The 13,120-nt window shown below is 37.0% G+C and overlaps 1 protein-coding gene across 1 annotated transcript; it reads left to right on the forward strand.

Annotated features, from left to right (window-relative positions):
- Positions 1 to 9,634: 9,634 nt before the first annotated feature.
- LOC127427971 (leucine-rich repeat neuronal protein 4-like) lies at positions 9,635 to 12,683 on the forward strand. Its single transcript, XM_051675982.1, has 2 exons — positions 9,635 to 9,798; positions 11,005 to 12,683. The coding sequence occupies exon 2, from the start codon at positions 11,010 to 11,012 to the stop codon at positions 11,736 to 11,738; it is 729 nt and encodes a 242-aa protein (XP_051531942.1). The 5' UTR covers positions 9,635 to 9,798; positions 11,005 to 11,009; the 3' UTR covers positions 11,739 to 12,683.
- The last annotated feature ends 437 nt before the right edge of the window (positions 12,684 to 13,120 follow it).

A 13,120-nucleotide genomic window follows, 5' to 3' on the forward strand; every position in this document is an offset into this window, starting at 1 on the left:
TGGAAAAGAGTAGAGTTGCCAACTGTCCTGAAATGAAACCTTTTGTGTCCCATACTGAAGCGGCAAAATGCTCAAGGGAGTTGAGCCACTGATAAAAAGTAAGCCTCCAATTTTTTCACAATATGTTCAACATTAAATATATATTCTGTTTTAGGTCTTTAACTTTGTGCATATCTATAGTCACAAAGTGACATTAGATGTTTATTTCAATACAATATTCAACATCATTTGTGGAGGCAAAATACTTCAAATGAGAGGTAAAAGGGGTTCAGATGGGTTGCGTTTGAAATTCCTTGCTGTGCTGAGAAGTTTCATTTGTTGTGGAAAAAGCCTCTGACTTATGTGACGTGTCTAGAAAAAAATAAAAAGCACAAAACATTTGAAGCAATGTAACATGCATGTTTTTCCTCATGTTTCTATAGTGTAAAAGCTCACAAAAAGCTGAACTGAATTTGCTATATTCAGTTATTTCACTATTTATTTTCTATTTTCTATTTTCTTTCATTAAAAAAGGGTAAAGCAGTTTACATATGGATGTTTCTGGGATTTAAGTATAAATAGAACTGGGCTGTCAACCCAGCAGTTTATTGTAAATGTACAGTACTGTGCAAAAGTCTTAGGCACGTAAGATGTTTCACAAAAGCATTTGTCTTAAGATGGTTATTTATATCTTCAGCTTTAGTGTGTCAATAGGAAATATAAATGTTAGACTCCCAAACATTACTTTTGCAAATAGAAAAGATTAGAATAGAAGAACAGGGAGCCCTGCAACAGATGTCATGGCCCCCACAAAGCCCCCCACTGAACATCGTGTCTGTCTGAGATTACATAAAGAGACAGAAGCAATTGAGACAGCCTAAATAGATACAAGAACTGTGGTGAATTATCCAAGAAGCTTGAAACATCCTATCTGCCAACAACCAAGAAAAACTGTGTCCAGGTGTACCTAGGAGAATTGGGGCTGTTTTAAAGGCAAAGGTGGTCACACCGAATACTGATTTAGCTTTTTTTATGTTTACTGGACTTTGTATGACATTAAGTGATAAATGAAAACTATTTATGTCATTATTTTTGAAGACATCCTCACTATGCAACATTTTTCACAAATGCCTAAAACTTTTTGCACAGTACTGTATTTGTACCTCTATGTAGAAACCACAGTGTATTTAAAGATATATATATTAAAAGCATTCAAAGAAATTACCTGCATCAACAATGACATAAAAAAACAATGGCATGAAATTTAGGAACAACAACAATAGAGAACCTGACTAAACTGTTACCTTCAGAACTTCACCAGAAGCTGTTTATGAATGATAATATTATTCTTAAGTATCTGTGTGTCACACATGGAAGTGTCTAAGCAAAATATGAGACTCCATTCATTCAATAGTTTATTAGGAATTAATGTATGAAAGAATGTATATTATTATTCATATGCAGTGTTTTGTGTACATCAAAGTATATAATCGTCACTAAATCTAATCATATATCCAACAATCCTGTATGAATGTACAAAGCAAAGATATTCCTTGGAAGCTTTGCTTAGATAGAATTTCTCAATCTGTCTTTCTGTGAATAAAGATTTAGATTGACTGAACTGTGTCTATAAGACATCATCCTGTGAGCTGTGTAACTCTCAAAAACCCCTCCAGCCAAATCACTGCAGTTGTCTATTTTGCAATTAGCCTCTCTTGACTCATATTCCCTTAAGAGATGGCTCACTCCAATGCATTGATAAGAAGATTAGATCATTTCTGCCCAGTACAACTTGTGTTCGGTGTGTTGGAACCTGATGTTCAAATAAAATAACAGCTGTTATATTTTGTGCAGTGCAACATTTTATTGGCTTATCTAGTGTTTTGTGTCATCCTCAGTGAAAATCTTTCAATGTGTCTCTCTCTCTATTTGGCTTCTGTGACGTTTTAGAACATTATAGGCCCTTAGACCAGGTAACACACAGATAACACACAGTGGCCAGATCATCCAGACTTGGAAAGCCAATACAGTATTTGTTCCTCATACAGCTGTGCTGATAGTGAGCCTTATATAACTGCAATTCAAGCTTTTACCTTTGTTTCTATCTAGATATGTAATTATTACTCCTTTATTTGAGTAGAATCACATTGATGTGCTTGACTTTTTGGTCAATACATGAAATTATCTGCAAGTGCCAATGATAAGTGTTTGACGACTTTAACCCTTCTGTGATGTTCGGATCATTTTTGATCCGTTTAAGAGTTCTTAATCTTGTATTTGGTCAAGATTCCTTACGATTCTCTAAATACTATTTTAAAAAGCTTGTATTTAAAGTGATAAACAACTCTGTGGCAATGTTCATGTTTATAATCAAAAGGGAGGTGTTGTATATCTACTGTACTCAATTATTTTTTTATTTTTTTTTCTTATTTTTTTTGACCTGAACAAAATGGCTGTTTGGAAGTTTCTCCAAAACAGATGGAATATAAAGGAAATGCCTGATAAGAAAATAAGGTACAGACTATTCGTGAATATACTGCATGTTCACACTCTAAATGACCTACAGAATCTAGACTGTCTGCCAGCAAGCCCCATTAAAAGAGTCTGGACATGCTTGCAATGTCATTAGATTACATTTTCTATGCTGAGAACTTTCAGGAACTGCCTATTGCTCAATTCACTGAGCTACAATCAAAGCAATGTGTTACCCAACCACAGTCTTAATTTGAGCAAAAAATATGTATGGAATAGAAATATCCAGCCTGGTTTTTTTTCATGTGGAACAGAAATGTTCCAGAGGGTTATGTAAAATAAAGGAATGAAGTATACTGCAAAAAGGAAGAAGTGGTATACCAGAATGTCGCAGATGCAGTATTTCAGACCTCTGATGACACAGTATTGACCCACTTCAGCATTAATGACCGTGTAATGGGTACAGGATGTACTTCATAAACACAAAATTGTTGTATAGCAGGGTATTTAATAAACACATCCACACACATAAATCTAAACTAATTAGTCATTCAGAAATGTCTGACAGCCCCTAGCTACATGTATTAGTACTTAACGTCACTTATTCTTTAGACATACCGAAACTGAAATACACGAAGTATGATAAAAACACAGTAAAACATGTTTACAGCAGTAACTTCCTGACATACACACGCTTATATCATTTATCCTCTAAACACTCACACATGGACACACCCTGATGGCTGGATGTTTGGCATGCAGGCTTGCTTTTCTTTGCAGCTGCACCCTTTTGCAGCTGCTTTCAGCACACCAGCTAACCACTACCAGATGTGACGAAAAGAAAGACAGAGAGAGAAGTTAAGGAGCATGTGTATGTGACAGACTGAATATAGAGGAAAAAGAGGGAGAGAGATGGAGACAAGACAATGAGTGCATTTATATGCACTTTAAGTCTGATTTCAGTCAGACTAAAGTAATAATTAGTCTTTTTAAAATGTCATGTAAATGACTTAATCCAACCGTGATCAAACTAACAGACCTAGATAATGCAATTGTAGATCGGTTCCATCCAGCATGTAAGCACGTAAATCAGAAAATAGGACTCGACGTCATGCGCTTTAGGGATGGGCGGATCGATCCTAAAGTATCGATAATTCCGATACTGATGTTGTACCAAAAATATCGATCCTCACACAAAAATATTGATTCTAAATTCTTCTTTTTTTTTAAACTAGGGATATTATTATTTGGTTACCATGAACATGAACAATAATCATAAGCTTTAAAGTTAAATAAAAAGGATTAGGCTATATAAGCAAATACTTGTGCAGGATGGGAACTATTTATTCTTCTGCTCATCTTAACATGCATAAATGCTGAAAAACACAAGCGGACAGAGAAACCGCTTCTGGAGTAAATTCAGGCTGCAATAACAACATATCTATCTAAAGGTGAAATTTCTTATAATGACTTTGTGGGAAATTGTTGTTAATAAATAATTAAATAAAATAGTTAACCATGGTTTTACAAAAGTAATATTGTAGTAACCATGTTTCTTTTTTTTGGGGGGGGGGGGGGTTTACACAACTTGCCAAGTTTTGCGACAATATACTTAATCACGTCTCGAAAAAATTATTTATCAATTTGAAATGATTGCAAAAATTGCAAATTGACGAATAAAACAATCACTTTGATCTATGATGTGAAGCAAAAGGATTTAATGTAGAGTGAGTTTTTGAAGTAATTTTTCCCCCTCAGTATCTCTGTCCCTAGATGCCCATATGTACAGCTTTCCCACAGAAAAATATTCCCATGTGATGAATTCTCCCTGGAAAACACATGTTTATCATTAAATAAAGATGTATTTTTAGTATTTACAAGGTCTAGTCTGTGAATGGACTCAAGACTACATTTTTATTTACAAAATAATAACATTTTAATTTACCATTTTCTTGGTGAGGAAAGAAGTGGGGAACTGCATGTTTGGGATCCAGTAGTGCAGCAGGGAAACTCATACTTAGTTGTAGTACTCCCTAGATTTTGAGAGCTAGACCAGCACAAAGCAGCATAAACCAACCTAACCAGTATGGGTATGGTCTTTTCAACAGGGTAATCCTGCAGTTTTGCAAATTATTGTTAAAGTATTGGTCCCACCTACATGTTGCAAAGCCATCGATCACAACAGAATCAGAGGTCCTCACATGTGAGGATAAATTATTCCACCCCCTCAGGTCAACTCAGCAAACAACTTCGTTTTCCGCTCGAGAATGCCACTGTGCTCGTGACTCTTTCACTAACATTGCTCTATTTTGCTGTAGGTGACTTTCTCTCCACCTTTAAAAAATACATTGGGCCTTATTCATAAAACACGAGCAGAATTCATAAATCCATTTGAACATAAATTGCCACATTCAATTCAATGGGACAATTAATATACAACAGGTTTTACATACAATTTACTTGTATGAAATTCACTCTCTGATGTTTCATGAATAAGGCCCATTGCCACTCTGATCCATTACTTGCTTTCGCACATTACTAGGGAAACTTCACCACTCCTTTATTTTCATAACTACTGTAGATTAAAGTGGAACTGTAAGCTTGAGATGAGTTTCACCAGTCTTCGTGATTCCCATACATATCCACCAGCAGATGTTTATTCAGTACTTCAAACTAAAAAGAGGCTTGTGTCCTGTCATTAGAGTTGTAATGGAAAACAAAAGGGTGTTAGGAGGTCTCTTTTGGTTTTCTAACCCTGTATTTAGGGGAAAAGGGAAATGATTCCTAAATGTAAATATGTCACTACTCTTAATACCCCAAAACTCCTGTGCGAGTGTATCAGTGTGTCATCTATCCGGTGTTCCTTAACACTCTTCCTCTGAAGCTGTAAAACTGAAAACTGCTCCAACAACAGTACTAAATTATATATCATCCTGTCACACACTGGGCACAAACAGAGTTTCTGGAAAAAAATAATAAAAACAATATTGCCATGAGTAGGCCTACTGCTTGCTTTTAGGGTGTGAAACAGCTTCTGATGGTTTTCTGTAAACAAGCGGCAGACAAGTGCAGCTCTCCTATCTTGAATGGGAAAAGACTGAAAATGGTTGTTCAAGATTACGATCAAAGATCATATTTCAAATCAGCAGGAAAATCTGACAGAACTGGTATCATAAAATGTGCTTCTTTACATCAGTTTACAAAAAAAAAAATTATAAGTATAACTAATGCGCACCTGCATTTTCGAGTTGATTGACAGGCAATGTCTGTATCTGGATCTGATTGGCTCTATTATCTGGCTCTTTTACATGTAAGGTGGGACTTCCTTTCTACATCCGTTGACCATTGGGCATAGAAATGGCCCATCTCGCTTTAGTCTCTGGATAGAGTAATTTATGTGTGAAAGCCGTTTATATTTGAATGCTCTTTAATGATTTAAATGATAGCAAACCATCAATCCGAACCATATTATGTATTATTTCTAAGAAACATAAAGGCAACATACTCTTTTGTAGTTTATGGTTATCCAGCATTGTCTTTCAGATTTCTTTTGGAGGTTTTGAATAATGAACTAAGAATAAACTATACATTAACCAAGATTAATACATTTTGGAGTAAAATATTGTTCAATGTTAGGTCATAATACCTTGTGCATTTACTGATTTGAACAAATATAACCTTTTTGTAAAGTGAATCATCGTCTATCCAAACTCTGTCTAAAGACAGTTTGTCGAGTTTATTACACAATTATATGACTCAAAAATGAGTATATTATGACGAATGAATAAACCAGGCGACAATCCTATGTGACATAGTGTTTTTTTTCCGTGTGTTTGTGTGGTGAGGTGGGTGAACTGGGAGGAAGGTTGTGTAATAAAATGAATGATGTGAACTTTGGCTCTCTTTGTTTCTGTAATTCTAATTATAAAATTCTACAGGCTGTAAAAACAGACTTCCTTCTGAGCAGCTGCACCACAACCTCTCTCTCTCTCTCTCTCTCTCTGTCTGTCTCTTTCTCTTACACACACAAACACACACACTCACAAACAATACACAAATATTTTTTTCTTAGAGGCCAAATTGATATTTGTCACATATTCCCTGTTGTTTGTATTGACTTTTATGTTGAAATTCTGGTTTAGTTCCCTGTTCCTGTTTCCTGTTAGTTTTGTAGTCCTTTGTAATTTCTTTTCATGATTGGTTTTCCCCTGATTGTTTCCCCAGGTGTTCCTCATTCCCTTGTTTTCCCTTGTGTATTTAAACCCTTGTTTTCCCCTGTTTTTTTTTTTTGTTTTTTTTGTCAGTCTTCATCTGTATTATGCTGTGCTTTGTTCCCTGTGTTTTGTTTCATTATGTTCTGAGTTACCTGGTTTACTTTTGTTTTATTAAAAAAGGCTGCATTTAGATCCTCATTCCTCTCCTGTCTCGTCACAGAAAGACTGACCAAGAAATGGATCTAGCAGCCGTCAGGATTCTTCTCCTTTAGCAAGGGGACAGTCCAGTTGAGGATCACGCCCGTGAGTTTTTAGAGCTGGCAAACGTAGTGCACTATCCAGACCGCTCTCTGGTGGTTTTCTTCCGGGCCGGTCTGAATAGTGCACTGAGGGAACTCGTGCCTCCGGCTGATCCTCACTGGACGCTCGGCGATTATGTGGAGAAGGCTCTGGAACTTAGCGGTTCCCCTTATACAGTGGATTATGGCGGGAACCGCGGGCCAAAACCTGCATCCACGGCCCCTGTCTCGAAGCCTTCCACGGCCCCTGTTTCCAAGTTGAATGATCTGCCACTGATGTCGGTGCGTAGGTCCAATGAAGACTCTACCTCAAAAACTGTCTGCGCCCACGCCTGCCACGGTCAACGAGCCAACACCCACGCCTGCCACGGCCAAATGAGTTGTCAGCCTCATCCGTCCCAGAGCCAGCAGTGCCAGCCTCGCCCGTCCCAGAGCCAGCGTTGCCAACTTCAGCCATCCAGAGGAGGAGGAAGAGAAGAAAAGTTTCCATTCCCAAGTCTCTTCCCATGCCCACGACCACGGAGGTTGTTTCCGAGTCTCCTCCCATGCCCACGACCACGGAAGTCATTCCCAAGTCTCATCCCATGTACACGACCACGGAGGTCGTTCCCGAGTCTCTGCCCGCGACCACGGAGGTCGTTCCTGAGTCTCTGCCCATGCCCACGACCACAGAGGTCATTCCCAAGTCTCTGCCCATGCCCACAACCACAGAGGTCGTTCCCGAGTCTCTGCCCATGCCCACGACTACATAGGTCATTCCCAAGTCTCTTCCCATGTACACGACCACGGAGGTCAGTCTTTCTGTGATGAGACAGGAGAGGAATGAGGATCTAAATGCAGCCTTTTTTAATAAAACAAAAGTAAACCAGGGGAACAAAGCACAGCATAATGCAGATGAAGACTGACAAAAACCAGGGGAAAACAAGGGCTTAAATACACAAGGGAAAACAAGGGAACGAGGAACACCTGGGGAAACAATCAGGGGAAAACCAATCATGAAAAGAAACTACAAAGGACTACAAAACTAACAGGAACAGGGAACTAAACCAGAATTTCAACATATGTCAATACAAACAACAGGGAATATGTGACAATATTAAAAGATTGAGATTGATATTATGACTGCTTTCAGAGAATATATCTTGAATTCCATTGATGTTTATGCTGAAATCAAGAAAAAATATTTGCCAATGGGCTAAGAAAAATAAACATAATTCACAATATATTCCCTGAAAACAAGTCTTTTCTTACAGTCTTTCTTGTTAAGTAGGGTACAATGGGGCTAAATGTCCCCCAGGGAAAACACTAAATAACAACAAAAACTACAACAGTACTTCCCTTAACACCTGTTTATTCCTGATCCATGAGATCATTGCATATAATGTCTAAAATTATTAATTTTTAGGTAATTTGATCTGATATTTAATTAATTTTTATACTGTTGCAAATTTATATAGCTAATGAAAATCCCTGAAAGTAACCCATTTATTTTTAGACAAAATACTTATTTATCACTTTCAGTTTTGTTCAAGGTGATTAAAACAAATATTTTGTAATAACTGTCCAGTAAGTGAAAGGGTAGTATTTGGGGTTAAATGCCCTCCTGTTGCAGGGGCTAAAAGTCCCCATAAAGCACATATATATTTGTTATGAATCACATTGACTGATCCGATCACAATGGAGATTAATTTGTTTATAGAATACATAAGATGTTATGAAATGCCAAATGTGACTGAAATTAACAGGAAATGTTTAACCCTTTTTTGAAGTGGTTATTTTAAATAAGCATCATTTTAATTTGTTACTCAAAAAAGCATCTTGCTGTCTCAAATGTATTTGCCTAAGTTGAAAAATTTTGCCCTGTAACTATTGTCCCTATATTTGCACAATATCACTATAAACCACCTTTTTTTGTTAAAAAAAAACTTCCGTAATTATTTACTTTCACACAAATGATGTTGCTCCATCAATATTCAATAAAAAGAAATATTAATAGACTTTGTGACCAGAAAAAAAGCACATTTTCCTTAAGGTGTTCCTTTAGCCCCGTTGTACCCTACAGTTATCTTGTTTTAAGAATGCCAAGGTATTTTTACCAGAAAACAAGACAGAAATACTGATTAAGAAAATTAGGATGCAATCTAGGAAGCAGTAAAGCTTTTCAGTGGACAATCAAATTACACAATTCTGAATGAAATTAACTTGAGTTATTTTATTTGAATTGGAACACTAACCTCTTCTCTGCTTTTCACTGACGTGTGAATCACATGCTGACATTCAGTCTGCAAATGTTTTCATAAAATGAAGACTCTCTTGTTCCCTATCATACCAACCTACTGTACATGCCATAGGCAGACTACATGGCTTTGCTGTATCAAAATGTAAACAGTTAACATTTCCATTTCAAATGTGTTATCTTTCGCTGCAAGGACATGTCTCCTGAAGATGAAATGTATAACGAGGAAGCATCAAATGTATCTATTACCCAACATCTTCTCAGATACTCGGAAACATGTGAGTGTGTGTGTCATCAAGTTTCGGACCTGCATAAATGCTGCTGGAAACTTTGTGATTCAACACACACACACACACACACACACACACACACATTCTCTCTGCCAGAACGCAAATTAACTGAGAAAAGGTGGAGCGATGAGAGAAAGAGGGAGAGAGGGGGATGGGGTTTCAAGAAAAAGGAGTTTATTATTGGGGAGTTCGAGAAAGTGCTTATAAAAGACAGACAGGGAATAGGAGTAAAAGAAAGAGGCTATCAGAAAATTACTGTTGGATTTTAGGATTGTAGAATAAAACTTCTTGGATTACCAATTAAACAGGTAAGATGAGTTTAAAAATTCTCTCATTTGGATTCAGATCTTTGTATTAACTCTTTTTTGATCTATCCACCTTACAACTTTTGTTGTATAAGGTAACAGAGAGACAGTAAACAACAAATAAGCTCAATACAACAGCCATTAATTTAAATATCAAAATATCTTGCATTAATTTCCCACATTGGTTTCAAGTGTTTTTCCTCTCTAAATTCTTTTCATATATATTAAACAAATCTGGTACAAATGATCACAGAATGGTCTCTTCAATGGTCTCAAATCATGTTAACCCATGCAAAGGAATGTTAATCGATATCTTAACCAAGGGCAGCTGACACTGCATGGTACACACATTCACACCCACTCACATTCGTGTAGAAATTCCATGATTTGTTTTGCCAAAGTGACTTAGACAGCTGGTTTGTTTGTATCTGGTAAATACAAATTATTTTACGAATCTGCACTGGAATTGTAGAATGTCACATGAGGAATATCAAGCAGGTTCTTTTTCCTTTGGGTGTTTACTTCGTATTCCCCATTCCTCAGCCATGCAGCTCAAACGCCAAACTTTCCTTCTTCCTCTTTTTTAAATAATTTTCTTTATTCCTTCTTACTACACTGTGGTATTCCTGTTTAGGTTGTTTTCCGGGAAAAATATTCAATATACAGTACAGTATAAAGTGCTACAATAAATGATCAACCTGGCATACTGTAAAAAGTGTTCAACATGATCTGACCTTTAATTTAAAAATGACTTTTGTCGGTCTAACCTAATGTAGTCAGGTTAATAGTGAAAGTATAATTCAAACTACTGCTTACATTGAAATGAATGCCTATATTTGACAAGTGTAATTTGTAGTCACTGAACAAAAGACACATATAGTCTAATTTGAATTGTGTACTGCTATTAAATCAATCTGCCTGCAATTAAAATTGTTACCTTATTACTTGATTGTACCCTAAACGTTAGTTTTGTTGATGCAACCCAAACGTGTGGGTACATACAAACACCCAAAGTCATTAACAGTAATATTAAGCAACAAGGAATGAGTTCAAGAACTTCTGAATCTATATTTGAATTACGAGCTGCTTTTTATCTATCTATCCTCTGAATGGTCTTATCTAAAGCTCCATTCATGACTGTGATATGAATGAATGGTTTATGTTCATAAACATATGAAACATTTATGTTCATTCATATGTTTTGAACAGGAGTCATGTTGATGTGTGGACGTCCTCTCATCCTTCTACTCCTCAACATCAATTTGCTCAACCTCTCCTTTGTGACATCATCTCAAAATGCCAGTCGACCCCTTTTCCACCTCTCTGGAGACTTTGAAGATTACTACAATGAGTTTGAGGACATCACCACTGAGCCACCCAGCTCATCCCCCACTCAGTTTGAAGATCCTGAACCCAATCAATGCTTCTATGACATGTGTGTGGAGCAGCAGGAAACATGCTTGAAGCTTTCATTAGAAATTGGGTGCCTCTGCCCTGGGTTGAGTGGACATCATATCCGCCCAAGTGCACCTCGCCTTTTGAAGTTGTCTCAAGAGGACGGCAAAAAGGTTGTGGTACATTGGTGTGCTCCAACCTCTGTGGTATCCTATTATGTTATCTGGGTTTATGCCAAAGACATAAACAGGACCATACAGGTGGAAGAGAAGAAGAGGACAGCATTACTGGAGGATGTGGAAACTGGTGTGCATGTGTGTGTACAGGCCGTGAATTCCGCTGGATTAAGCGAACATGAGAGCCAATCATGTACCAAGTTTGAGCCCCAACATTCACACTCTGGACTAGCGCTGAAGCTGGGTATCATAGGGGGGGGGGTGGGACTTATAGTGCTGCTGGTACTGGCTATACTGCTGTGGAGACACAAAACACGACATAAATCTACAGCACGGACAGAGACAGGGAGAAGAGCAGACGAGGTTCTCTAAAAGAAAGAGCGTAGTGCTCGTGGAATTTGTGTGGGGCTAAAATATGCACATTATCTCTCGTAGTGTGTGTGTGTGTGTGTGTGTGTGTGTGTGTGTGTGTGTGTGGGCGGGTTTGGGTGGTTTACGAGGACATTTTTTTAGGTTACAAACTGGTAATTACAAGGGTATTATGCTATAAATGTGGTTCATGAGGACATTTTTAGTGTCCCCATAATTCAAATCGCTTAAAACATACTAAACAATGTTTTTTGAAAATGTAAAAATGCAGAAAGTTTTCTGTGAGGGTTAGGTTTAGGGGTAGGGTTAGGGGATAGAATCTATAGTTCGTACAGTATAAAAATCATTATGTCTATGGACTATCATAAGGATTGCCGCATCAACGTGTGTGTGTGTGTGTGTGTGTGTGTGTGTGTGTGTGTGTGTGTGTGTGTAAATTTAGCATACAGAATAAATGAATGTCTGGGGACTGAGGACTGAAAGCCCTTTGTGAGTGTACAGGATAGAGAGTGCATGAATGACTCGAATGTGAACAGAAAGAAGAGGGGTGCAGAAAAGGTGGGTGAATGACTCAGCACATTCTTCTCATTTAGTCGTCAGGGTCTGAGAATGTGATTTAGCACAGACTGCAGAGTATACTGGTGTGTTGACACCAATCATGGACCTTTTACAGTCAACTTCCCAAATCACAAACACACTTTTTAAACATCACAACCTTAGAATAATTGTGTTTGTGAATTTTACCCTTTATCATTCTTTCTTAATGACAAATAATGGCAGAATCAATATTTATTTATTTACGTATTCTATATATATTTAGATTTAGTTCTGGATTGTTGATCTCGAAGTGATTTATGTACTTTCTTTAGGTCACTTTGGTAAGTAAGAGTTTGCTAAGAACATCAGTGTAAATGTAAATCTTGCAAAATAAAAGATGGCATTTTTGCATGTTCTGGGTTTTATTCCCTAATAAAATCAAAGCTGTTTTAATTTGTTCATTGAAAACCATGCACTGCAAAAAGTGGTGACCTGCAATTGTTAACTCAATGATATACTGTACTTCTAATTGTTCTAACCCATAAAAATGACTTTTGTTGGTGTAACTTAATTTATCAGGTTTATTTAGACAGCTTTTTATTTAGTCATTTTTACTGGAATAAAACCAGTTAATTTAGATATTACCTAATGAATTTTAAGGTGCATTTTTTCAGTGTACATTTGACAAAACTCATTACTGAATATATTCCTAGGTAATTTGCTTAACATAAAAATAAGATGAAACCTTCACAGCTCATGTATGTTAAAATGAATGACATATTTTTACTAATTTTGGGACAAAATGCCCCTGCCTTTGGAATTTTATCTATAGTTATTTGCATCTGCAG

This window comes from Myxocyprinus asiaticus, chromosome 3 (assembly GCF_019703515.2).
Source record: "Myxocyprinus asiaticus isolate MX2 ecotype Aquarium Trade chromosome 3, UBuf_Myxa_2, whole genome shotgun sequence".
Lineage (NCBI taxonomy): Eukaryota > Metazoa > Chordata > Actinopteri > Cypriniformes > Catostomidae > Myxocyprinus > Myxocyprinus asiaticus.